Source organism: Balaenoptera acutorostrata, chromosome X, assembly GCF_949987535.1.
Source record: "Balaenoptera acutorostrata chromosome X, mBalAcu1.1, whole genome shotgun sequence".
NCBI lineage: Eukaryota > Metazoa > Chordata > Mammalia > Artiodactyla > Balaenopteridae > Balaenoptera > Balaenoptera acutorostrata.
Genome location: NC_080085.1, coordinates 108788817 through 108815437, shown reverse-complemented (window position 1 = coordinate 108815437; position 26621 = coordinate 108788817). Strand labels below are relative to the sequence as shown.

The 26621-nt window shown below is 37.5% G+C and overlaps 1 protein-coding gene across 1 annotated transcript in view; it reads left to right on the top strand.

Moving 5' to 3' along the window:
- The window catches only part of LOC103010379 (teneurin-1-like), a 305445-nt gene that overhangs the window by 205090 nt on the left and 73734 nt on the right, over positions 1-26621 (top strand). The window contains exon 2 of the mRNA XM_057537692.1: positions 22675-22948. Coding sequence (XP_057393675.1) covers positions 22732-22948 — 217 coding nt within the window. The 5' untranslated portion in view covers positions 22675-22731. The remainder of the gene's footprint in view (positions 1-22674; positions 22949-26621) is intronic.

Below are 26621 nucleotides of genomic sequence, written 5' to 3'. Positions count from 1 at the left end.
TGAGTCCCTCTGAGGCTGCAGAGGGGAAAAATTTTATCATTTGTTAGTTTCTATCTAGAGATGAGCTCAATTCTCCTCACTTAATATTAAACCCATGGAAGACATTCCGTGAGGATTCAGGCCAGTCCTGTCTCTACCCTAAGGCTTAAAGAATCATGTCTGGCTAGAACTCAGCCCTGTAAAGTTGGTGGTTGCTGGAATACTTTGACTTTAGAAGCACAAAGGAAAGCACTCTCTAGTCACAGGATATCTTCTTAATGGTCTACTATGGGGCTTATTTTTCAAAACTAGAAATTAATACCTTTAGTCAAAGATGCTGAATTTCCAAATGCCCTCTGTAAAAATTAACTTCTTCTGGTAGGGATAACCCATTTAGTTCTGATTAGTCATTAATCACTTTGAATAAGTTGTTGACAGGTAACATCTGGAAAAGACATGAGAGAAAGGGATATATAGACAGATCAAGTAACCTCTGATGAAGGAGAGGAAAGAGGGATAGATTTAAAGTAGGGATGAAGGAAAGGTACTGTAGTAGGATCTTTTATTCAGTCTGGGAGCAGCAAAAAGCCACTGGAATTCCGAAGAAGCAAGGGGAAGGGATCGTGGGTGTGGGTGTGGGTGCTCAGGCATGTATACAAGATTGAGAGAGAGAGAAAAGCTTTACCTACTGATGGAAATCTATGAGAATTGGCAAATTATTATTGAAGACTATTGTTATTCTTTAATTTTCAATATTGGAAATCCCTTCCTTTTCTTGATGTGATTTTATGACTCTGTCAAATCTTCATATAATTTCTTGCATACATTGTTCCCTTTTCAAAATTTTGCTCCATTTTAAGCAGTCTGATTGAGTGAGGGCTTATGTGTTGCTCAAGTTTGGGTTGGTGACTTTCTCAACCAAATCTACTTATTCATGATTCATAAAATGAGATGTGTTTATATATGTGTAGATTTCAAGCAGTATGTTAGGCAGTTTGCTTGCTTCTGAGATACATGGAATTAATAAGTAAGCTACCAAACCTCTTTAGGCCTCTATTTTCACACCTGTAATAGGAAGAATAAGATGATGATGATATCAATGACAATGATGATGGCAGCCACCAATGAGGAATGAGTCCTTATTCTGTTCCCCACACTAGAATAGGAACTTCACATATATTATTTTAAAATAGTATGTGATATCCTTTTCCTCATTATAATATTAGAATGTGTTCATTGTTAGAAAAAATAAGATGATAGAAAACAGTAAAAATTTGCCTTAGTGCTATTATTTAATAATTAACCTAAGAATTCTACCATCTTATCCATTGTTGATACCTTGATGATATATATACTTTCAAACTTTTTGCTACAAAATACATCCAGCATATGTTTTTGTTAATTCTCACATCAGCATTGCAAGGTAGATATTGTTATTCTAATTTTATAGATGAGCAAACATGAAGTTAAGTGAATGGAAGAGATGGTAGTAGAACCCAGATCTGTCTGACTCAAGAGCCTTCTCCAATATGCTTCTTCTCATTCTTCTATAATAGAGGTATTTGAGGTTACATACCCCTCCCTTTAGCCAAGTAGACATCTGCACTTAGACTGAACTCCAAAATATTTCATTTCTTCCCCTATACAAAACAACCTGCCAGTAAGGAGTCATATGCATGTAAGACAAGGTTTACCAAATATAAAAGATTGACCATACCCGCTGGAGGACCAAGTGACACTGTCTGTCATCCAAAGTGACGGTGATATTTCTGGAAAAGTCCCCTGTCTCACCCAGTGAACCCCTTCACTTAAACAGGAGGTATTTTCCCTGAGAGTTTCTATTAAACTGATAGCAAATGTTCTTGTAGCAGATAAAGCAAAATTTTCTTATTCTTAAAAATCTACAGAAATGTCTTCTTCATGGGACTTCCGTGGTGGTCCAGTGGTAAAGACTCTACGCTTCCACTGCAGGGGGCCTGGGTTCAATCCCTGGTCGGGGAACTAAGATCCCGCAAGCCGTGTGGCGCAGCCAAAAACAAACAAACAAACAGGCAAAACCAGAAATGTCTTCTTCAGATATTCCACAGTGCCCTGCTCTCCAGCATCTTTCTTCCCTGTTAGAGAAGAAGTAGACTCACTTGCAATGATTAGATCCTTTGTATCAAACTAAGGGCTACTTGGAGATTTCACAACCTCCGAGGGCAAAAAGGGCAAAGATATTATTCTGCATAGGAGCCCTTAGCTACTTTTGCCCTTACGCTTTTAGTATTTTTGGTTGCTTCCTGGTTTAACTTTCATTCTCTTTCCTGGGGGTTACTTTCATTTTCTGAAATTATAAATCCCCATTCTCTAGCCAGAGATAAACATAAGGCTCAGTTGTATCCCCACTTTCCTTGAACTGATGACGAATCCAGATGACAACCTAGAGTCCTTCTCCACAGTGGATAATCTGGATAGTTTGTGCCCACAAATGGGTCAAGCATATTGCATTCAGTGTTCCATCAAGTCATGCCAAGTCCATGCTCTTACAGGTTTAGATTTTAAAAGAAAGGGCTAGGAGGTTGGTGCATTTCCTGGCATGCAGTATACCTCTTAGTGAAATGAAAGACACTTTGCAGACCAAAAGCTGGCATGAAACATACCTTTGATTTCATCGGCAAGCATGCCATATGTCACAAAATTCTACTGCTTCCTCCCTGTTATTTCATCTGAGTGCCTCTTTCCTGCACATGGCTCTCAGTTGCAGTTAAGTAAAATGGATAGTACAGTTAATTGATGTAAATAACTTGAATTCATTTGGGCCTAAGTTAGTTATTTGCTAAATTAGCAGTATTCTGAGTTTGATACTCTTTATGGGAGGTAACATGTTACAGTGAAAAGAGGAGCAGACTAGGAATAATGAAACCTGGGTTCTCGTCCAAAGTCTGCTACTGCCTTGCTGTGTTTTGCAAGTATTTGAGGCTCTGTTTTCTCATCTGAAAGTGGGAGTAATAATATCCTGCCAACGTGCTATGTCAGAGGGGTGTAAGCGTATAAATTGTAATATTGTATGTGAAACTTAAAAGTTGAAAATGTCTAAAGTACTTTGCAAAGTGCAAGGTACTCTTAATATACACCTTCTAATGAATGGCCAAATAGCCATGCATATATGAACGTGGATAGGAAAAGCAGGAAGGACAGTAAAAATTTAAAGTTTTCCACACAAAACTTGTCATTCCTAATATTCTGGTGAAAAAGTAATACATCCTCAATGTAGAGAATAGGGAAAATATAAAGGAAATAAAAATCATTCATAGTCACACAACACAAAGATAATTGCCATTAGTATTTTGATGTATTTCCTTTCAGTTTTTAATTTTCAAAAAATAATTGGTAATAAACCTCTGTGTATGAGGGGTACTGCTTTTCTGGTTAAAAATTAATAGAAGTTAATTATAGAAAACTTAATAGTTCTCTGTAATCAACCCCTCTTCCCATGAAAGTAGTTTTAACAATTTTTCAGTATTTCAGTTTTGTACCTTGTTTTTTTCATTTAACATTGTATTCTAGTGTTTCTCCAAATCATTAAAAATGCTCTGAAAGTATTTTAACTGTTTAGTATGTAAAATTTTAAATATATATTGAAGTAGAGAGCATGATTGAATGAATCCAATATTTAGCTATCACATAACTTCAGTTAATTTTCCACTCATGGGCAATCATGCTTTATCTACACCTCACTCATTTCCCTCTGTTGCCTCCCTAGATTTTTTTGAAGTCCAAGATATCATATCATTTCATCCATAAAACTTTAGTATATGACTACAAGATATAAAGACTCTTCCTTAACCTAATTTTGATACCATATTGCACCTTAAATATAAACAATAAATCTTTCATATCATCAGATATGCTGTACATTTTCAGATTTCTCAGACTATCTCATAAATGTATGTGTAGTTTTTCATTTCTTTGTTCAAATGAGAATCCTAGTAAGATGTACACATTACAATTTATAGCTATGTCTCTTAAATCTCTTTCAATTTGTGTATTTCCCTTCCTGCTATTAATTTTTTTCCTTGCAATTTATTTGTTGAGGAAACTCGATCATTTCTCACACTCTTGATTTTGCTGTTTGCATTCCTGTTGCATTATTTGATGTGTTTCTCTGTCTTTAGTATTTCCTCTTAACTGGATGTTAGATCTGGACTACCACTGGTTAATAGAAATATAATGCAGGACACATATGTAGTTTTTAAATTCTGGGAGCCACATTGAAAAAGGGAAAAAAAACCAGGTGAAATTAATTTTAATAATATATTTTACTTAACCCAATATGCCCAATTGTTATCACATCAATATAAAATTATTAATGAGGCATTTAAAATGGTTTTTATTATATTCTTTGAAATACTAAGCAAAAAAGCTATAAATCCCTAATGTGTAGCATTTTTATAAAGTCCTGTCGTTAAAAGATCAGTGATTTGGGCTAGATTTCTGGCTGTGGCCTAGTAAGGATCTACAAAACCACTTCCTAAAAAACAACTATAAACTATGAAGCTCTACAAGTTGACAAAAACAACCATTTAAGCACCCTGGAAATCAACCAAAAGCCTCCAACAATCCAAAAGGCACCTATACTTGAGTAAACTATTGGACTTTAAGTAATAGTAGTGGGACTCTGTGGTTTTTTGGCCTGGAAATACTCATGCTCTACACACACCCCTCCCCCCTTCTTTACACACACACACACACACACACACACACAGACTGGTCAGTGCCCATGGTGGGACAGGCAGTAAGAATTGTAGCTGCACTGCCATGGTTGACAGTGGTTCACTTAATGTGGAGAGGTGCACAATGCCCACGTCCAGTGACATTGCTGGTATAAGTGATAATCTCAGTGGAGTTTGACCAGTGGGGTGGGCCAACCGTTCTGCTAATCTGAGATTGTGGTAAGCATATTCCTGTCTGAGACTGTGCACATGTGCAGTAGGCAGTGGAGACTTGAGAGAGCCTCAAGCCAGCTCTATTCATCACCCCTGAGGCAGTGCACAGAGGAGACGTGAAAAGGCCCAGTGGAAAATGAAAGCTTTGGCAAACTTAAAAATGTCATGAACTTTGAATGTGCTCCCTTTTCCACACACAGATCCATTGGCAGAAGATAGAACCCTTATAGATTCGAGGTGGTTGAGGACAACCTCTTTGCAATTATTGACTGATCACAAAGCTACAGGGACACAGAGTTCACCCTTAGGAAACCAAGCTTAAAAAAGAATATAACAAAAATACTGACCAGAGAAATCAGCCGTACATCATCGGGTGACATATTTCACAGATTTAGCCCAGGCGGGTTAGTAAATAAATTAAAAAATCAGCAACAGTTACCTTCAGGGGGAAAGTCAGAATCCAGAATTGTTATATTTCCAAAATGTCCAGTTTTCAACACAAAATTATGAAATATGCAAAGAAAAAAAACAGTCAATATAAACTCTCTTAATATCTCCAGATGTTGTAATTAACAGACAAGACTTCAAAGTAGCTATTATAAATATGTTCAAAGAAGAAAAAGAAACCATGAATAAAGACAGTGGAAATTATGACAAAAATGAACAAACTAGTGATTTTGAACAAAGAAGTAGAAATATAAAAAGAACCAAATGGAAGTAATTGAAATAAAAAATTCACTAGAGGGACTCAACAGCAGATTCAAGATGGCAAAAGAAACGATCAGTTAACTTGAAGATTGATCTATAGAAATTATTTAATCTGAAGAACAGAGAGAAAAAAGATCAAAGAAAAATGAACAGAGCCTCAGGGACACGTGGGGCAACATTAAGAATACAAAAAAAAAAAAAAAACCAACATATACATAGTATGAATCCCAGAAGGAAGTGGAAAAAGAAAGGGGTGGCAGAACATGCTTAACAAAAATATTTGCAAATTTAACACAACAACATACAAAAAGGATTATGTTCAGAAATAAAAAGGACATGAAAGACTGATAAATGCTCCAACATGGATGAACAAGAGCATTATGAAAGCATTGTGAAAGTAGCCAGATGCAAAAAGACCACATATTGTGTGATTCCATTTATAGAAAATGTCCAGAATAGGCAAATCCATAGACAGAAAGTGTATTAGTAGTTGCCAGGTGCTGGGGGGGGAGGTTGAATTGGAAGTGACTGCTTGATGGATTTAGGGATTATTTTTAGGATGATGGAAATGTTTAAAAACTGGATGGTGGTGATGGTTTCACAACTCTATAAATGTACCCCGAATCATTGAATTTCACATTTGAAATGGTAAATTGTATGTTATATAAATTATATATCTAAATAAAGCAGTTTAAAAAAGAAATAGTAAACCAACAACAGAAACAAAAAGATCAGTAACAATTGACTCCCTGAATATTATTTTTTCAAAACAATAGATAACCTAGGATTGCTACATTTACAGTTGCAAAAGTCATTAATTAATAATCTTAACTGTATAAATTGTTTTGCAGTTTACATGGGGCTTTCATATATTTTATTGGAGTCATCTGCCAGCACTCTGGGGAGGAAGGTCGTTTAGCCTTTATTATGCAAAAGGAGAAGAGGTTAGCTGATTTATCCAATGCCATACAGTAAGTGACACAAGATGGGCCCAAACTCAGACTTTCTGACTCCAAGTTCAGTGCCCTTTCTGCTATATTATATCAACCCCACTCTCTGTGGTAGCAACCCAGTTGGAATTACATTGTACTACTCCCTGTAGGTAAATATGGAAACAGATATTAGAAGAGGGAATCACAAAGGTGAAAATTACAACTCAATCTGTGCTGTGTTCTTACTGAGCATTTGTTGGTAGGGAGACTGAGGAAGTCTAGTAAGCTTCCGGCTTGTGGCCTGGAATGGTGCAGAAATCTGTATCAAACTGATCACACGTTGACCCAGCAACACCAAGCCTGTTCTAGCGCTCTTTCATCTGGGTGTCTAGTAAAGGCAAGATGTGGTAGGCAGGAGAAATTGTGTTGGAGATTTATACCCAATAGCGTTTGCAGAACAGCCATGTTTTTATAGGTTTACTGGTATCACTCATGGCATTGTAGGACCCTTCCACTTAGATCTAAATTCCTCCTTTCCTGGGCATCTTTGTGCCATCCTTGTCCATGAAGCTTATTCTCTTTGTTACATATGCAGTACCTTTCAGATGCTTTGTAGGATCTAGAAGCCACTTAGTCTCCTTCTAAGCTGCTAAGCTGCAAACTAAAATCTTGCCTGAGTTTCCCACTCTGGTTCCAGCAGCTTCCTCTGAATCTTATTTCGAAGAATCTGTGACCCTCATAGCAAAGAGATTAAGAGTACAGGCTATGGAGCTGGACATTTTGGATTTGAATTCTAGCTTCACTAGCTGTGTGATCTTGGTGAAATTACTTAACCTTTCAGTGCTTCTGTTTCTTTATCTGTCAATGAGGAAAACATATCTCATTATGAAAATTTTGAGGATTAAATGCAATCATGGATGTATATTGCTTAAAAGAGTTCCTGGATCTTCTTTTTAGTCCTTTTACTTCTGATAATAATAAGAATAATAAGGGGGAGGAGAAGAAGGAAGAAGAAGGAGAAGAAGAAGAGGAGGGGGAAGAAGAAGAAGAGGAAGAATTATTATTTAAGCAAGCTGAACACTTGAACTTATACTACAGGCTTTCCTCTGGTACTTGTTTTTTAAAACTTTCAATCATATTATTTTCATGTGCTAGCCATAACAGCCCTGTGAGGCTCATAGGATTAATGATATTAGGTATTTTCCCCACTTTACAGAAAAGAAAATAGTGGTACACTACTTTGTCATAAAGCTGGGTCTGGAACACACATTTTAAGATTCTCTCATAGGGCTCTTTCTAATACAGCCTGCTGCCTTTAACATAGTTAGCATTTGCCCAAAGGAGCAAAATACTTGGTGCAAAACTCAGCAATCATTATTAACCCCTGTATCCACCTCTACAATTAAGTCACTAAAGGGTCTACATCTTTGTAGCATATGTTATGTTAATTTGATTAGCTTCTTTTCCACCTAATATTTAACATAATTGAAATCGAAGTTCAAGCAGTAAGCAGTGAAAATGTTTCTGCTCCCAGTTGTTTTACATGAAACTTGAGAGGGTTACTGATATAGTGCGAATTTCACTGAACTATTGTAGAAGATGGATGGCAACAGAAAGCTATGATTAATATTTGCTATTTGCAAACTATGGAAGAAAGTGATATCTCTGGTTGTTCAATATCATATTTAAAGCCTATAACTTTTCAAGACACTGTATTAAATTTGATGCTACATTTTGGATAAGTGTGTTAATGCTAAAATTACTATGAAATTTACAAAACCCCAGTGGATTTCATTGTAAGAAAAATGAATCCACTGTGATTGTTTATTTGGGGGAAATAAGCAGCTATTGTTCTTCTCCAAAGAGTGAAAAGGCTTTTATACATTGAGTTACCTTCAGTTTTTTTGAAGCGTGTTCCCCATATTAAGTGTTTAGCTGATTTACATAATCTGCCACAAGGATATTGAGAAGTTATAAGAGAAAGATAATTTGAAATTACTTTAGGTAGTTGTTGGAGTTCCAAAAGAGGGATGGTGTGATGCAGATAGATGTCACTGCAACTCAGAGATGTATTATTATTTTCAAATTACTAAGGTATAGAGATGTGCTAGGTATTTGTACACAATTTTTAAAAAATCCCTGCCTCAACAAATTTGAAATATGAACCAGAGATTCTGGGCCCTCATTTTGGCATGTGGTAAGCTGTTGCCATTTATCTAATGGGATATTATGAAATACTCAATAAATCTTTAAAATTATGATATATATTGTTCCAGTTCCCAAGAACTTTGACCAAACGTCTGTGTGTCTGTGTCTGTGTGTCTGTGTCTGTGTGTGAGTTTTGGAGTCCAAATTCCCTAAGCAGCAATGGGGAATACGAAATTAGAGTGTCTAAAATAATTGGTCTAGAATTCTAGATGTTTTTCTTCGAAAATCATTTTCCAGATTAGAGTGTTTTGTGGAGTCTGGCAACAACACCAACTTGGCCATTCACTACTTCTTCTCTCTCCCTGTTTGTCTCATGTGAACTAGCATCCATATCCATAAAAATGTTTAGAGTTTTTATCCAAAAATAATGAGAAAAAATAGACACAAGAAGCCAGAAAAAAACAGAGCATCTACAGAAAGAGATGTGAGATTAATCATCACTATTTAGTTGTGGAATTAAGTGACTTCCATTTTTCTTTTTCAAAATGGCCTAAAGAGCCTGCTGAGGCACTGGGAGGAAATCCACTACAGCTGTTCTCACAACTGAGTCAAATTAGTTTTAGAGGAATATTTTTTCCAGGAGGGACCTTTCATGCTTCCATTGTAAGACTTTAAAAGCACTAATAGAACAATTAGGTTAAACAAACTCATGTGAACCAATGCGGTAAACAATTTCATTTCAACTCTTGAGTGTTATCTCTTTGATATAATAGGATATCTATGTACCACAAAAGCAGTCTACTTCTAAAGGTATCATTTCCTGGATAGGAAGCTGCATATGCAGTACATAAAATTCTCAGCCTATCTCCTGAAAAATGATGATTTATTTCTCTTTTTATTTACTAAAATGTTATAGCAGTATCCCTGAGACGCCATAATACCTGGCCAATTCCATAACAAAGCAAACTAGTGCTTTAGGCTTTATGTACCTATCTAGGCTCTCATCATACACATATATATATATTTTTTAAACATCTTTATTGAAGTATAATTGCCTTACAATAGTGTGTTAGCTTCTGCTTTATAACAAAGTGAATCAGTTATACATATACAATATGTTCCCATTTCTCTTCCCTCTTGCATCTCCCTCCCTCCCACCCTCCCCATCCCACCCCTCTAGGTGGTCACAAAGCACTGAGCTGATCTCCCTGTGCTATGCAGCTGCTTCCCACTAGTTATCTATTTTACATTTGGTAGTGTATATATGTCCATGACACTCTCTTACCCTGTCACATCTCACCCCACCCCCTCCCCATATCCTCAAGTCCATTCTCTAGTAGGTCTGTGTCTTTATTCCCGTCTTGCCACTAGGTTCTTCATGGCCTTTTTTTTTTTTCCCTTAGATTCCGTATATATGTGTTAGCATACTGTATTTGTTTTTCTCTTTCTGACTTACTTCACTCTGTATGACAGACTCTAACTCCATCCACCTCATTACAAATACCTCCATTTCATTTCTTTTTATGGCTGAGTAATATTCCATTGTATATATGTGCCACATCTTCTTTGTCCATTCATCTGATGATGGACACTTAGGTTGCTTCCATGTCCTGGCTATTGTAAATAGAGCTGCAATGAACATTTTGGTACATGACTCTTTTTGACCTATGGTTTTCTCAGGGTATATGCCCAGTAGTGGGATTACTGGGTCGTATGGTAGTTCTATTTGTAGTTTTTTAAGGAACCTCCATACTGTTCTCCATAGTGGCTGTATCAATTTACATTCCCACCAACAGTGCAAGAGTGTTCCCTTTCCTCCACACCCTCTCCAGCATTTATTGTTTCTAGATTTTTTGATGATGGCCATTCTGACCGGTGTGAGATGATATCTCATTGTAGTTTTGATTTGCATTTCTCTAATGATTAATGATGTTGAGCATTCTTTCATGTGTCTGTAGGCCATCTGTATATCTTCTTTGGAGAAATGTCTATTTAGATCTTCTGCCCATTTTTGGATTGGGTTGTTCGTTTTTTTGTTATTGAGCTGCATGAGCTGCTTGTAAATCTTGGAGATTAATCCTTTGTCAGTTGCTTCATTTGCAAATATTTTCTCCCATTCTGAGGGTTGTCTTTTCGTCTTGTTAATGGTTTCCTTTGCTGTGCAAAAGCTTTTCAGTTTCATTAGGTCCCATTTGTTTATTTGTGTTCTTATTTCCATTTCTCTGGGAGCTGGGTCACAAAGAATCTTGCTGTGATGTATGTCATAGAGTGTTCTGCCTATGTTTTCCTCTAAGAGTTTGATAGTGTCTGCCCTTACACTTAGGTCTTTAATCCATTTTGAGTTTATTTTTGTGCATGGTGTCAGGGAGTGTTCTAATTTCATACTTTTACATGTTCCTGTCCAATTTTCCCAGCACCACTTATTGAAGAGGCTGTCTTTTGTATATGCTTGCCTCCTTTATCAAAGATAAGTTGACCATATTTGTGTGGGTTTATCTCTGGGCTTTCTATCCTGTTCCATTGATCTATATTTCTGTTTTTGTGCCAATACCAAACTGTCTTGATTACTGAAGCTTTGTAATATAGTCTGAAGTCAGGGAGCCTGATTCCCCCAGCTCCATTTTTCGTTCTCAAGATGGCTTTGGCTATTCGGGGTCTTTTGTGTTTCCATACAAATTGTGAAATTTTTTGTTCTAGTTCTGTGAAAAATGCCAGTGGTAGTTTGATAGGGATTGCATTGAATCTGTAGATTGCTTTGGGTAGTAGAGTCATTTTCACAATGTTGATTCTTCCAATCCAGGAACATGGTATATCTCTCCATCTATTTGTATCATCTTTAATTTCTTTCATCAGTGTCTTATAATTTTCTGCATACAGGTCTTTTGTCTCCTTAGGTAGGTTTATTCCTAGATATTTTATTCTTTTTGTTGCAATGGTAAATGGGAGTGTTTTCTTAATTTCACTTTCAGATTTTTCGTCATTAGTGTATAGAAATGCAAGAGATTTCTGTGCATTAATTTTGTATCCTGCTACTTTACCAAATTCATTGATTAGCTCTAGGAGTTTTCTGGTAGCATCTTTAGGATTCTCTATGTATAGTATCATGTCATCTGCAAATAGTGAGAGCTTTACTTCTTCTTTTCCGATTTGGATTCCTTTTATTTCTTTGTCTTCTCTGATTGCTGTGGCTAACACTTCCAAAACTATGTTGAATAATAGTGGTGAGAGTGGGCAACCTTGTCTTGTTCCTGATCTTAGTGGAAATGGTTTCAGTTTTTCACCATTGAGGACAATGTTGGCTGTGGGTTTGTCATATATGGCCTTTATTATGTGGAGGAAAGTTCCCTCTATGCCTACTTTCTGCAGGGCTTTTATCATAAATGGGTGTTGAATTTTGTCGAAAGCTTTCTCTGCATCTATTGAGATGATCATATGGTTTTTCTCCTTCAATTTGTTAATATGGTGTATCACATTGATTGATTTGCGTATATTGAAGAATCCTTGCATTCCTGGGATAAACCCCACTTGATCATGGTGTATGATCCTTTTAATGTGCTGTTGGATTCTGTTTGCTAGTATTTTGTTGAGGATTTTTGCATCTATGTTCATCAGTGATATTGGCCTGTAGTTGTCTTTCTTTGTGACATCTTTGTCTGGTTTTGGTATCAGGGTGATGGTGGCCTCGTAGAATGAGTTTGGGAGTGTTCCTCCCTCTGCAATATTTTGGAAGAGTTTGAGAAGGATAGGTGTTAGCTCTTCTCTAAATGTTTGATAGAATTCACCTGTGAAGCCATCTGGTCCTGGGCTTTTGTTTGTTGGAAGGTTTTTAATCACAGTTTCAATTTCAGTGCTTGTGATTGGTCTGTTCATATTTTCTATTTCTTCCTGGTTCAGTCTCGGCAGTTTGTGCATTTCTAAGAATCTGTCCATTTCTTCCAGGTTGTCCATTTTATTGGCATAGAGTTGCTTGTAGTAATCTCTCATGATCTTTTGTATTTCTGCAGTGTCAGTGGTTACTTCTCCTTTTTCATTTCTAATTCTATTGATCTGGGTCTTCTCCCTTTTTTTCTTGATGAGTCTGGCTAATGGTTTATCAATTTTGTTTATCTTCTCAAAGAACCAGCTTTTAGTTTCATTGATTTTTGCTATTGTTTCCTTAATTTCTTTTTCATTTATTTCTGACCTGATCTTTATAATTTCTTTCCTTTTGCTGGCTTTGGGGTTTTTTTGTTCTTCTTTCTCTAATTGCTTTAGGTGCAAGGTTAGGTTGTTTATTCGAGATGTTTCCTGTTTCTTGAGGTAGGCTTGTATTGCTATAAACTTCCCTCTTAGCACTGCTTTTGCTGCGTCCCATAGGTTTTGGGTCGTTGTGTCTCCATTGTCATTTGTTTCTAGGTATTTTTTGATTTCCCCTTTGATTTCTTCAGTAATCACTTCGTTATTAAGTAATGTATTGTGTAGCCTCCATGTGTTTGTATTTTTTACAGATCTTTTCCTGTAATTGATATCTAGTCTCATAGCGTTGTGGTCGGAAAAGATACTTGACACGATTTCAATTTTCTTAAATTTACCAAGGCTTGATTTGTGACCCAAGATATGATCTATCCTGGAGAATGTTCCATGAGCACTTGAGAAAAATGTGTATTCTGTTGTTTTTGGGTGGAATGTCCTATAAATATCAATTAAGTCCATATTGTTTAATGTATCATTTAAAGCTTGTGTTTCCTTATTTATTTTCATTTTGGATGATCTGTCCATTGGTGAAAGTGGGGTGTTAAAGTCCCCTACTATGATTGTGTTGCTGTCAATTTCCCCTTTTATGGCTGTTAGTATTTGCCTTATGTATTGAGGTGCTCCTATGTTGGGTGCATAAATATTTACAATTGTTATACCTTCCTCTTGGATCGATCCCTTGATCATTATATAGTGTCCTCCTTTGTCTCTTGTAATAGTCTTTATTTTAAAGTCTATTTTGTCTGATATGAGAATTGCTACTCCAGCTTTCTTTTGATTTCCATTTGCATGGAATATCTTTTTCCATCCCCTCACTTTCAATCTGTATGTGTCTCTAGGTCTGAAGTGGGTCTCTTGTAGACAGCATATATATGGGTCTTGTTTTTGTATCCATTCAGCCAGCCTGTGTCTTTTGGTGGGAGCATTTAATCCATTTACATTCAAGGTAATTATCGATATGTATGATTCTATTCCCATTTTCTTAAATGTATTGGGTTTGTTATTGTAGGTGTTTTCCTTCTCTTGTGTTTCTTGCCTAGAGAAGTTCCTTTAGCATTTGTTGTAAAGCTGGTTTGGTGGTGCTGAACTCTCTCAGCTTTTGCTTGTCTGTAAAGGTTTTAATTTCTCCATCAAATCTGAATGAGATCCTTGCTGGGTAGAGTAATCTTGGTTGTAGGTTTTTCTCCTTCATCACTTTAAGTATATCCTGCCACTCCCTTCTGGCTTGCAGAGTTTCTGCTGATAGATCAGATGTTAACCTTATGGGGATTCCCTTGTGTGTTATTTGTTTTTTTTCCCTTGCTGCCTTTAATATGTTTTCCTTATATTTAATTTTTGACAGTTTGATTAATATGTGTCTTGGCGTGTTCCTCCTTGGGTTTATCCTGTATGGGACTCTCTGTGCTTCCAGGACTTGATTAACTATTTCCTTTCCCATATTAGGGAAGTTTTCAACTATAATGTCTTCAAAAATTTTCTCAGTCCCTTTCTTTTTCTCTTCTTCTTCTGGGACCCCTATAATTCGAATGTTGGCGCGTTTAATGTTGTCCCAGAGGTCCCTGAGACTGTCCTCAGTTCTTTTCATTCTTTTTTCTTTATCCTGCTCTGTAGTAGTTATTTCCACCATTTTATCTTCCAGGTCACTTATCCTTTCTTCTGCCTCAGTTATTCTACTATTGATCCCATCTAGAGTATTTTTAATTTCATTTATTGTGTTCTTCATCATTGCTTGGTTCCTCTTTAGTTCTTCTACATCCTTGTTAAACGTTTCTTGCATTTTGTCTATTCTATTTCCAAGATTTTGGATCATCCTTACTATCATTATTCTGAATTCTTTTTCAGGTAGACTACCTATTTCCTCTTCATTTGTTAAGTCCAGTGTGTTTTGAGCCTGCTCCTTCATCTGCTGTGTGTTTTTCTGTCGTCTCATTTTGCCTATCTTACTGTGTTTGGGGTCTCCTTTTCACAGGCTGCAGGTTCGTAGTTCCCGTTGTTTTTGGTATCTGTCCCCAGTGGCTAAGGTTGGTTCAGTGGGTTGTGTAGGCTTCCTGGTGGAGGGAACTAGTGCCTGAGTTCTGGTGGATGAGGCTAGATCTTGTCTTTCTGGTGGGCACGTCCACGTCTGGTGGTGTATTTTGGGGTATCTGTGGCCTTATTATGATTTTAGGCAGCCTCTCTGCTAATGGATGGGGTTGTGTTCCTGTCATCATACACATATTGATAGCTTTTCTTTTTTTTTTTAAATAATAGAATTCAGTCAAACTACAATTTATTTGGTGTATAAGTAAATGAAGTCAATCAAATAGCTGCCAGGTAGTTGGATACTAACACATTGTTTTCAGAAAGACTCTTGGTTTTATCAAGTTTGTCATATTTTTCTAAAGCATCTAAAGCAACTGATTTATGTCCAGCCAGTGATCATGCTTTCCTCTTAGTATAAAGTTCATTCATCTAAAAAGGACAAAAATAAAAAGGGCAAACAACAAACTATGAAAGGCAGTTTCAGCAAATATTATAAAGGCTTAATTTATTTGCCGTATTGTACCAATATAGTTTAATTTTTAAAAAACTCACTAAGGACCCCAGTCGATAAATGCACAAAAGCCATAAATAGTTCAAAAAGAGGATAAAGAACTAGCAAACACATGCAGAGGAAATATTCAACATCACTAATAATCAAGGAAATGCAAAGTAAAAGTGAAGATACCTTTAATTTACTTATTTCAAGTAGACATTAAAAAATAATACTCAAAGTTGACAAAGGTACAGTGAAAGGAGAGTGTTCCCATACATTGCTAATAGCAGGGTAAACCATTATAATCCTCCAAACCTTTTGACTCATTAATTCAACTTCTTGGAATCTACCCTAAGGAAATAATAAAAAATATCGAAAATGTTCATGTTATTTTTATATGACTCCAGTTAGAATACTCGTAAATAGAAAGGGAAGAATATAAATACCCAATAATAGGGGAATGGGTGTGTAAATTATGGTACATCCACACTACACTGCTATTAAAAATGATGGTTACACAAATTCTACAGAAACATGCAAAAAACATCTACTGTGAAGAAACGACATGAAAAAAATATATGTGTATATTATGACTGTAAGGAAATGGGCCAGAATGACAGCAGTCACTCTTACAGGCTGGTAGGATTATGGGGGAGATTTCTCCCTCAATTTTGCAAAGATGCAAGTGATTATGTTACTTTTAAAGCTTCCCCCGCCCCCCAACAGTTCACTACTTAAGTGTTTGCTTAAGAAAAACAAAGACAGGTGAGAGAAGAATCAGCCAAGAGTTCACATTTACTTCCTAAGTTCAGTGTCTTCTGAGTCAGTCAATCTGCATTAAAATAAAAGGTCCTTATTAAGGAAAATTATTGTAATAATTCCAAAGAGTACGATCCCCCTTTTGCTAGCTGTTCTCCAGGTACTTGGTGGCCTCATTTGGTCTTGTCTGGTGTGCTATGAAGGCCTGTTTTCCTTGGGCAATGTGCTCTGTACCATTTAATTTTTTTTCTAGGGTGGAGTGAGCCTTTTTGGTGAAAGCCCCTACAGTTGCTATGAGTAGGACAAGTCTGTTTTCCGATTTGAGAGGGCAGCCATATATGATAAAGAACAAGATATGGAAAGAGAGTAACAGGAATAGAGGAAGAGGAACGGAGGTTATCCTCAATGCATAGATGTATACACAGACCCACGGATTCAAAAGCAATATTTTACTTAAACTACCCTATAATAGATTGGAATGAGTGTAAAGGATTGGGAAAAGGGAGGGGAAAGGAAGGAAGGCAAGCTGATAGGAAGAGGAATGATAAATAATGTAAACTTGGCTTTGAATATACCCACCATTTTGGGGGGCAATCAATTTAAGCTTCCCTTCAGTTTCGTATACAATCATGGGATTTTAGAGCTGGAAGAGCTCTTTGAGATAATCTACTCTCCTTTTATATTTAGGTAAACTAGAGGCCCCGAGAGAGGGAAGATGATGTACCTTAGGCCACTATTCCAGGTATTCTTCTGAAAGACAAAGTGGAATAGTGATCAAGAGTGTGGTCTTGGGGCTTCCCTGGTGGCTCAGTGGTTGAGAATCTGCCTGTCAATGCAGGGGACACGGGTTCGAGCCCTGGTCTGGGAAGATCCCACATGCCACGGAGCAACTGGGCCCGTGAGCCACAACTACTGAGCCTGCGCGTCTGGAGCCTGTGCTCCACAACAAGAGAGGCCGCGATAGTGAGAGGCCCGTGCACCGCGATGAAGAGTGGCCCCCGCTTGCCACAACTAAAGAAAGCCCTCGCACAGAAACGAAGACCCAACACAGCCATAAATAAATAAATTAATTAAAAAAAAAAAACCCTTAGTTCTTTTTAAAAAAAAAAAAAAGAGTGTGGCCTTTGGAGACAGATTGTATGAATTGAAATCTCAGCTCTCCTGCTTACTAGCTGTGTGACCTTGGGCAAGTCGCCTAACTGTTCTGTTCCTTGGTTTTCTTTATAAAATGGGTATAAAAGTAGTACCTACCTCATAGGGTGCTATAAGAATGAAAAGAGGTAATATATGTAAAGCATTTACTACAGTGTCTGGTAGGCCTGATACCTGGTAACTGCCATGAGTTAGCTGCTGCTGGGGCAGCTGCTGCTTTTGTTGTGATAATTCTGCCATTCCAAGGCCAGTGATTTCCCCATACCAGATTGTCTCTCCATAGCCTTATGTGACTAAAGAAATAAACATAAAACCTCCTTGGGTCTCCTCTGAAGTCACCTTGGAGTTTATCTTGTTAGCAAGTAGAAAGTGGAAAACACAAGGGTAAACCACAGGTGGTGACATTTGAATTTATACTATGTGATCTATCTGAATGGATCTTCTGCAGTAGCAAAGATAATTGACTTCTTTGTTTTTTACTCTGTTACATTAGCAGCATGCGCTTACCTACCCAATTGCTTTTTTTTTTTTTTTTAAACTTTGGGTTTATTTATTTATTTATGGCTGTGTTGGGTCTTCGTTTCTGTGCGAGGGCTTTCTCTAGTTGTGGCAAGCGGGGACCACTCTTCATTGCGGTGCGCGGGCCTCTCATTATCGCGGCCTCTCTTGTTGCAGAGCACAGGCTCCAGACGCGCAGGCTCAGTAATTGTGGCTCACGGGCCCAGTTGCTCCGTGGCATGTGGGATCTTCCCAGACCAGGGCTCGAACCCTTGTCCCCTGCATTGGCAGGCAGATTCTCAACCACTGCGCCACCAGGGAAGCCCCCACAATTGCTTTTTTAAAAAAAGTTTATCATTATCAAAATAATAGAGAAATAAAGAATTATTTTGATGTGAATTGCATTATATGTACCTTTGGTTTTTCTACTAGTTGATAATGTCATCATCATGTCTAAATGACATTGGCTTGTCAGTGGACCTCCAGGCACTGAATGAAAAAGTAAATTAAGCAGGGCTTCCCTGGTGGCGCAGTGGTTGAGAATCTGCCTGCTAATGCAGGAGACACGGGTTCGAGCCCTGGTCTGGGAAGATCCCACATGCCACGGAGCGGCTGGGCCCGTGAGCCACAGCTGCTGAGCCTGCGCGTCTGGAGCCTGTGCCCCGCAACGGGAGGGGCCGCGATAGTGAAAGGCCCGCGCACCGCGATGAAGAGCGGTCCCCGCACCGCGATGAAGAGTGGCCCCCACTTGCCGCAACTGGAGAAAGCCCTCGCACGAACCGAAGACCCAGCACAGCCAAAAATAAAAATAAATAAATTAATTAAATAAATAAATTAAAAAAAAAAGATACAAGTCTTCTAAAAAAAAAAAAAAAAAAAAAAAAAAAAAGTAAATTAAGCAGATATGAGCCTATTCTTTACCTTAGTATTTAGAACAGCATCTTTTCAGAATTATTGTGCTTTCAAACTTTGTTACATTTAAAATATTAATCTCTTTCTTAATGTTTTACCACTTTTTTATTTTCAAAAGGTGAACTAGTTTTGAGTAACGTCAAGCTCTGTCTCTCAAGACCTTGGTAAATCTCACAGTTATATACTTTCACAGCTCTAGGCACACAATTATGTATGCCTCCGTATCATGTGTCTAAACAGAGCTGGAGTATATCTTCTGCCACCTCTGTCCAGTGACATAGATTTTAACATAAGAAATTGTGGTTGAGGGTCAGGGAACAGGGAAAGATTATTTTCTCTTGGTTTTTACCAATTTGTGGTGTAAGATTGTTTCCAAGGGACACTCAGTGATTATAGCTGTGAATAACTGTGATTAGAACTTCAAGAATGGTTCAGAATGGCCATAGGAATCTCTCTCTCTCTCATCTCATTTTCATGTTGCAAGTACACATACTGAGGGAAAGAAGAATGTCTAGATTTCCATACATAAAAATACAGGTGATTTTAACATAATAAATCATAGTAACCAAAACACAACGTTAGGCATTAGAAGTGAGATGTTCTTCATTTTTAAATTTAACTTGTCAGGTTCGAGTGGTGTAAATTTATAACCAGTAGAGGCTTAAGAGGGAGCATTATTTTGGCCATACCTCTGCTATGTTAATCCCAAGCAGAGTGAACCAAAGATTTTACTGAAAGAGCAAGTGAGAGATCGGAAGTGTGCTTTAGAAAATAAAATAATATCTATTTATCTCCTTATTATAACATTTTATCAAGCATGTTTTTGTTATTTTTAATTATAAGGTCCTTGATTGATATTTTTGCATTATCAATGAGCTTATGTGGAAAATAGCTCTCCGCCCCTGCTCAGTAAACTTTCAGTCTTTAATGAACAAAGAACTGTATGTGTTGGTTAAAATGAAGTGAATTTTATTGATGCCTCCTTTTCTGGGTGAAAGACCAATCTTCAGCTGCAACAATGCATCTCGGGAAGTCTGCTATTGGTACATTTCTCAGTTTGCACTGTTTGTAGCTAAGTCAAGGCCTAAAATCCAGGCAACTGTTTACTTTCTGAAGAATATGCTATGGGAACCTAAGAAGAAAGAGATTAAAATTGGCTTTAGATGCTCAATGGAATTTCAGTGGTTGTGGTGATGGTGTTGGTGATGAACAAATAAGCAGTCCTTTCCCAATATCTTCATCATTGGTGCTCAGACATTACTTTGTCTTTTTTTTTTGAGTCATTTCATTCTGCTTTGTAGTAGAGTTATTTATTTATCACTTATATTACATAACAACTGTGAGTTCCTTGGGGGCAGAGACTATGGCCTATTCATTTCTATATTCTCTCTGGCCCCTCTTGTGAGTCTTGGCAATGGTTTATTCATTTCATTTAACAGGTATTGATCAAATGTCTACTATATGCAAGGCACTGTGCTCATTTGGGGGATATAGGAATGAACAGAACAGATAAAAATATCTACCTTCATAGAGGTTGCATTTTAGAGGGGAGAGACAGGTGGCAGACAATAAACAAATAAAATATACAGTATATCATTTAGTGACAAGTGCTATGAAAGACAGGAAGGAGGATGAGAAATGACACTTTTCAGTGGTTTACAGTGAGAGGTTGCAAAGGCCCTGAGGTGGAATCGTGCCTGGTATTTTTGGAAATAGCAAGAAGGCTAATACATCTAGAGTGCGTGAGATGGGGGAAATATCAGAGGATGAGTTTGGAGACGTTAGGGGAGGGAGAGGTGGACATTGTAGGGGTCCACCTAAGTCACTGTAAGGATTTCAGCTTTTATTTTAAAGGAAATAGGGTGCCATTGCTACTTTTGAGCCAAGAAGAGACATGATATGACTTAGATTTAAAAGCTTCATTCTGGCTGGAGCGTGGGGAACGTGCTATAAGGGATTGATGGTGTAAGCAGCGGATCAATTAGGAGGCTCTTGCAATAATCCTGGTGTGGTAGTGGGGAAGTGGAGAGACGTTGTTAGATTCTGGATATATTTCAAAGGTAACACCTACAGGATGAACTGATGGATTGCATGTGGGATGTGAAAGACAGGAATCAAGGATGACTTCAAGTAGTGTGGCCTGAGCAAACAGAAGAATGAAGTTGCCATTTACCAAGGTGGAGAAGACTATGAAAGGAGCAGTTTTGGGAAGGGAAACAGTTTTGAACATAGTAAGTTTGAGATACCTTTTAAATATCCAAGTAGAGACATTGAGTAAGCAGTTGGATATTCAAGTCTATGGCTCAGGGGAGGGACCTATGCTGGAGCTACAGATTGGGGGACTGTGAGTGTATAGTCAGTATGTGAAGCCATGAGATGGCATGAGCTTAGATTATTGTCAAATCGTCAGTATATATTCATTTATAATACTTTATCTGCTTTCTCTCCAAGGATGCTCAACTCTGCTGTCAGTTCAACCAAGCTAGGTGTCTCCGTGGGCCACTTAATGGAATTTGTAGATTCAGGAGTTAAATAGTTTTTACTACGTATGTGCCTAGAGTAGTGCTAAGTGGTATGGGGGACATAAAGAGGAATAAGACTCAGAGTCTGCCTTCAAGGACCTGGTTAGGGAACTAAGACTTCAACTAGTGAAACTTTGCTCATACTACGAAGCATTATGTACCATTGAATGCGTATCAGTCAATCGATAAGCTTTATTGAGTGATTTCAGTGTTCTTTTTGCTGTACATGCAATAGAAATTCCAAAAAGTGAGATACTGTACATGATAAAGGAGCCACTATCTAGATGCCTGATGATTTCTTTGACAATGCATATGGTGAAGAGCTGAAGAAAAATAAGGGAGTCATTTTCACTGCAAAATAAAATCATGGCATTATTTGGTTTCAAGCTAGGTTTCTTTAACATTGTATGAAAGGACCAAGTTACAGAGTTGCAACAGCGGATGAAAATGATGATAAAATAATGCAGAGAATGAAAATAAGAACATTTTGACAGGACTTTAAACTTTTCAGAAGACTTTGACGTCTCAGGTGGCGTTTGATCTTCTCAAACCACTCTGTGCTAAGTAAGGTGGATAATGCCTCTATGGGTCTTAAGAGCCTTAGTGGCTCCTAGCTCAGCATTCTGTGGGGAAGGGGGGTTCTTTCAGTGATTTATCATGAAGTGTTAAATCTCTATTTCTAAACCCAATTTAGATCCTGCTGTTCCTACACCAGTATACTCACCAGAAGTGTTGTTTATGTCCTCTCGGTACTATGAAGAACAAAAATTTACCACCACCTAACTCATTAAAAATGCTCTGCAAGCCTGAGGCGCAGAAGCCACAGTATGAACACATAGAGCTCAGTCCCCCTTAAGGACACTTTATTTCATGAGCCTCTCTAACTCAGAATCATTCTCTTCCTCAGAGCCCCTTTCTTAAATGCAATATTAAACCAGAGGCAAGTATGTGTTTTTTTCTGAATGTAGTTCTCTTACCAGTTTTCATTTCAGATGTAGGATGTGCTGGGTTAATATTTGTACTTCTGGCCACTTTCAAATCTTACAATATTTTTTTAATCTGACCACAGACTTTAACATTAAAAACATGCACACACCATAGAACAATGCTGTCCTTTATTTGCCTTCCAATACAAATATTTTTGAAGGCTGACTCTCTTTCACCTTGTATTTTCTAATACTGCTACCTCCAACTTAATCCTAACTGCTTGACAAGGTATGCATGTAACACAGTGTTATTATTGCCTCCGGCTAGCTTCATGTCATCTAGTTTGTTTTTTGCTCCCCTCCTTTGACAGTATTATCAGGACCAATTGTGAATCAGCCAGATGCATTTTCTCGCAAAAGGACAAATCTAAGACGGCTTGTGTTTTTCCCTCTTTCTTTCAGGACTGCTTACATTAAAGGAGTTCCTTTTTTCATGAAACTGAGCTTGCTTAATCAGAGATGGAGCAAACAGACTGCAAACCCTATCAGCCTCTGTCAAAAGTCAAGCATGAAGTGGACCTAGCTTATACTAGTTCTTCCGATGAGAGTGAAGATGGAAGAAAACCAAGACAGACATACAACTCCAGAGAAACTCTGCATGAGTATAACCAAGAGCTGAGGATGAATTACAATAGCCAGAGTAGGAAGAGGAAAGAAGTAGAGAAATCTACTCAAGGTATGTTTTTATTGGATTTTTATAGCTAATATTATTTCTCATTAGGGAATGCTTGTATGCATAAACTTAAGTTTCAAAAACAAATTTGCTGATGTTAACTGGTTAATAATTCGCGCTACTTACATATGCTTAGAGAATCTGTTTCATATGCCAATCCAGCTGAGGTTGTCAGATTGTGCATGAATTTGGATGCAACAATCCTCTTATCAGAGCATTCAAAATTTGTCTAATCCTACAAATAGCCATTTACAGACTGAAGGATAAATAATTTATAGTAAGATGAAAAGTAAACAGCTAAGTGCTTTTCAAGCCATTGCCTATATGGGACAAAAGTCTCAAATAAATATTTGGCATCTAAAAGAGCTTTAAAAAGGTTAGTGGGGACTACGAAGCAGAGGGCCAGAAAGTTTGTCCACAGAATGCTGAAACCTTGTGCAACACAGTCCTAAGGGAAGGTAAGAATTGGTTGGAACCCTTCCTACCACAGCCATAATGTGGGGCATATCCTTTGGACAGCCTTGGTTTTTCAATTATGGATTGACAAGACAGTTTCTAATAAATAGAAAACAGGGGTAGATAGAAATATTATTTCCTTATTTCTTTTCAGTTGATAGATATGCGGTATTAGACTATTTTAACTACACAGGGAAAAAAAAGATACTGACATTGGCACAGGTTATTTTTTTTAAAAAGAATAAGTCTGTGTTGAGATTTTTAAAAAATTAATTTGATTATCTAGATCAGTGGTTCTCAAAGCATGGACCCCGGACCAGCATCACGCACAGACTTGTTAGCGATGCAAATTCTCGGGGACCACAGATCATGTAAAGTGTGGTTATTACAAATGAAAATTGCTGTATTCTAATTAGTATTGGAATCTTACGTTAGAAAAACTTTAAATGGAGCCAAAGATTTAAGATATTCATACCAACATTTAGATATACACTAAATGTTTATATTAACTATGTTACTCATTTTTTAGCTCTTAACATACTTGCTAAAGGTCTTACATCTGTCTTTTCAAGTAATTCGTATTAATCTTCCCTATTTATTCAGCTAAAGACTGAAACTTTGTTATGAGTAATTTTATTCTTCTGCATAACTGGAAATTGGAAAATGTCTTCTTATGGGAATTTTTCTGGGGGTGTTCTATTATGCTTTAAGAAATGTGTAGTTACCATTCAAATATTTCTCTATAAGTTTGTCTTTACAAAATATGAACTTACAATTGTGAGTTGTGGATTATGGAATTGGAGTGTAGAGTAGTTGACTTAATAATGTTGTGAATTTAAATAAGAATGTATTTCTGGTGACAGTTTGTTCTAAAAGTATAAGCAATTTTATATTAAGTCAATATAAAGAGCTAGCCAGCCTCGGATTTTGTCTCTCTGCATTGTGATCAAAATGAATTTTGAGACGAGATAAGTTTGTCTTTAAAGATGTCATCCTAATTTCCTTTTAATAACCTATTATTACTCAATAAGTTTATTTTTTAACATCTTTATTGGAATATAATTGCTTTACAATGTTGTGTTAGTTGCTGCTGTATAACAAAGTGAATCAGCTATATGTATACATATATCCCCATTTCTCCTCCCTCTTGTGTCTCCCTCCCACCCTCCCTATCCCACCGCTCTAGATGGACACAAAGCACCGAGCTGATCTCCCTGTGCTATGCGGCTGCTTCCCACTAGCTATCTATTTTACATTTGGTAGTGTATATATGTCCATGCCACTCTCTCACTTTGGCCCAGCTTATCCTTCCCCCTCACCATGTCCTCAAGTCCATTCTCTACATCTGCGTCTTTATTCCTGTCCTGCCCCTAGGTTCTTCAGAACCATTTTTTTTTTTTAGATTCCATGTATATGTGTTAGCATACGGTATTTGTTTTTCTCTTTCTGACTTACTTCACTCTGTGTGACAGACTCTAGGTCCATCCACCTCACTACAGATAATTCAATTTCGTTTCTTTTTATGGCTGAGTAATATTCCATTGTATGTATGTGCCACATCTTCTTTTTTTTATTTTTTAATTTATTTTTATTTTTTTAAAGTATTTATTTATTTATTTATGGCTGTGTTGGGTCTTCGTTTCTGTGTGAGGGCTTTCTCTAGTTGTGGCAAGCGAGGGCCACTCTTCATCGCGGTGTGCAGGCCTCTCACTATCGCGGCCTCTCGTTGCGGAGCACAGGCTCCAGATGCGCAGGCTCAGTAATTGTGGCTCACGGGGCCAGCTGCTCCGCGGCACGTGGGATCTTCCCAGACCAGGGCTCGAACCCGTGTCCCCTGCATTGGCAGGCAGATTCCCAACCACTGCGCCACCAAGGAAGCCCTGTGCCACATCTTCTTTATCCATTCATCTGTCGATGGACACTTAGGTTGCTTCCATGTCCTGGCTATTGTAAATAAGGTTGCATTGAACATTGTGATACGTGACTCTTTTTGAATTATGGTTTTCTCAGGGTATATGCCCAGTATTGGGATTGCTGGGTCATATGGTAGTTCTATTTTTACTTTTTAAAGGAACCTCCACACTTTCTCCATAGTGGCTGTATCAATTTACATTCCCACCAACACAGCAAGAGGGTTCCCTTTTCTCCACACCCTCTCCAGCATTTATTGTTTATAGATATTTCAATGATGGCCATTCTGAGTGGTGTGAGGTGATACCTCATTGTACTTTTGATTTGCATTTCTCTAATGATTAATGATGTTGAGCATCTTTTCATGTGTCTGTTGGCAATCTGTATATCTTCTTTGGAGAAATGTCTATTTAGGTCTTCTGCCCATTTTTGGATTGCGTTGTTTGTTTTTTTGATATTGAGCTGCATGAGCTGTTTGTAAATTTTGGAGATTAATCCTTTGTCAGTTGCTTCATTTGCAAATATTTTCTCCCATCCTGAGGGTTGTCTTTTCATCTTGTTTATGGTTTCCTTTGCTGTACAAAAGCTTTTAAGTTTCATTCGGTCCCATTTGTTTATTTTAGTTTTTATTTCCATTTCTCTAGGAGGTGAGTCAAAAAGGATCTTGCTGTGATTTATGTCATAGAGGGTTCTGCCTCTGTTTTCCTCTAAGAGTTTGATAGTGTCTGGCCTTACATTTAGGTCTTTAATCCATTTTGAGATTATTTTTGTGTATGGTGTTAGGGAGTATTCTAATTTCATTCTTTTATATGTAGCTGTCCAGTTTTCCCAGCACCACATATTGAAGAGGCTGTCTTTTCCTCATTGTATATTCTTGCCTCCTTTATCAAAGGTAATATGACCGTAAGTGCATGGGTTTATCTCTGGGCTTTCTATCCTGTTCCATTGATCTATATTTCTGTTTTTGTGCCAGTACCATACTGTCTTGATTACTGTAGCTTTGTAGTATAGTCTGAAATCAAGGAGCCTGATTCCTCCAGCTCCGTTTTTCTTTCTCAAGATTGCTTTGGCTATTTGGGGTCTTTTGTGTTTCCATACAAATTGTGACATTTTTTCTTCTAGTTCTGTGAAAAATGCCATTGGTAGTTTGACAGCAATTGCACTGAATCTGTAGATTGCTTTGGGTAGTATAGTCATTTTCACAATATTGATTCTTCCAATCCTAGAACATAGTATATCTCTCCATCTGTTGGTATCATTTTTAATTTCTTTGATCAGTGTCTTATAGTTTTCTGCATACAGGTCTTTT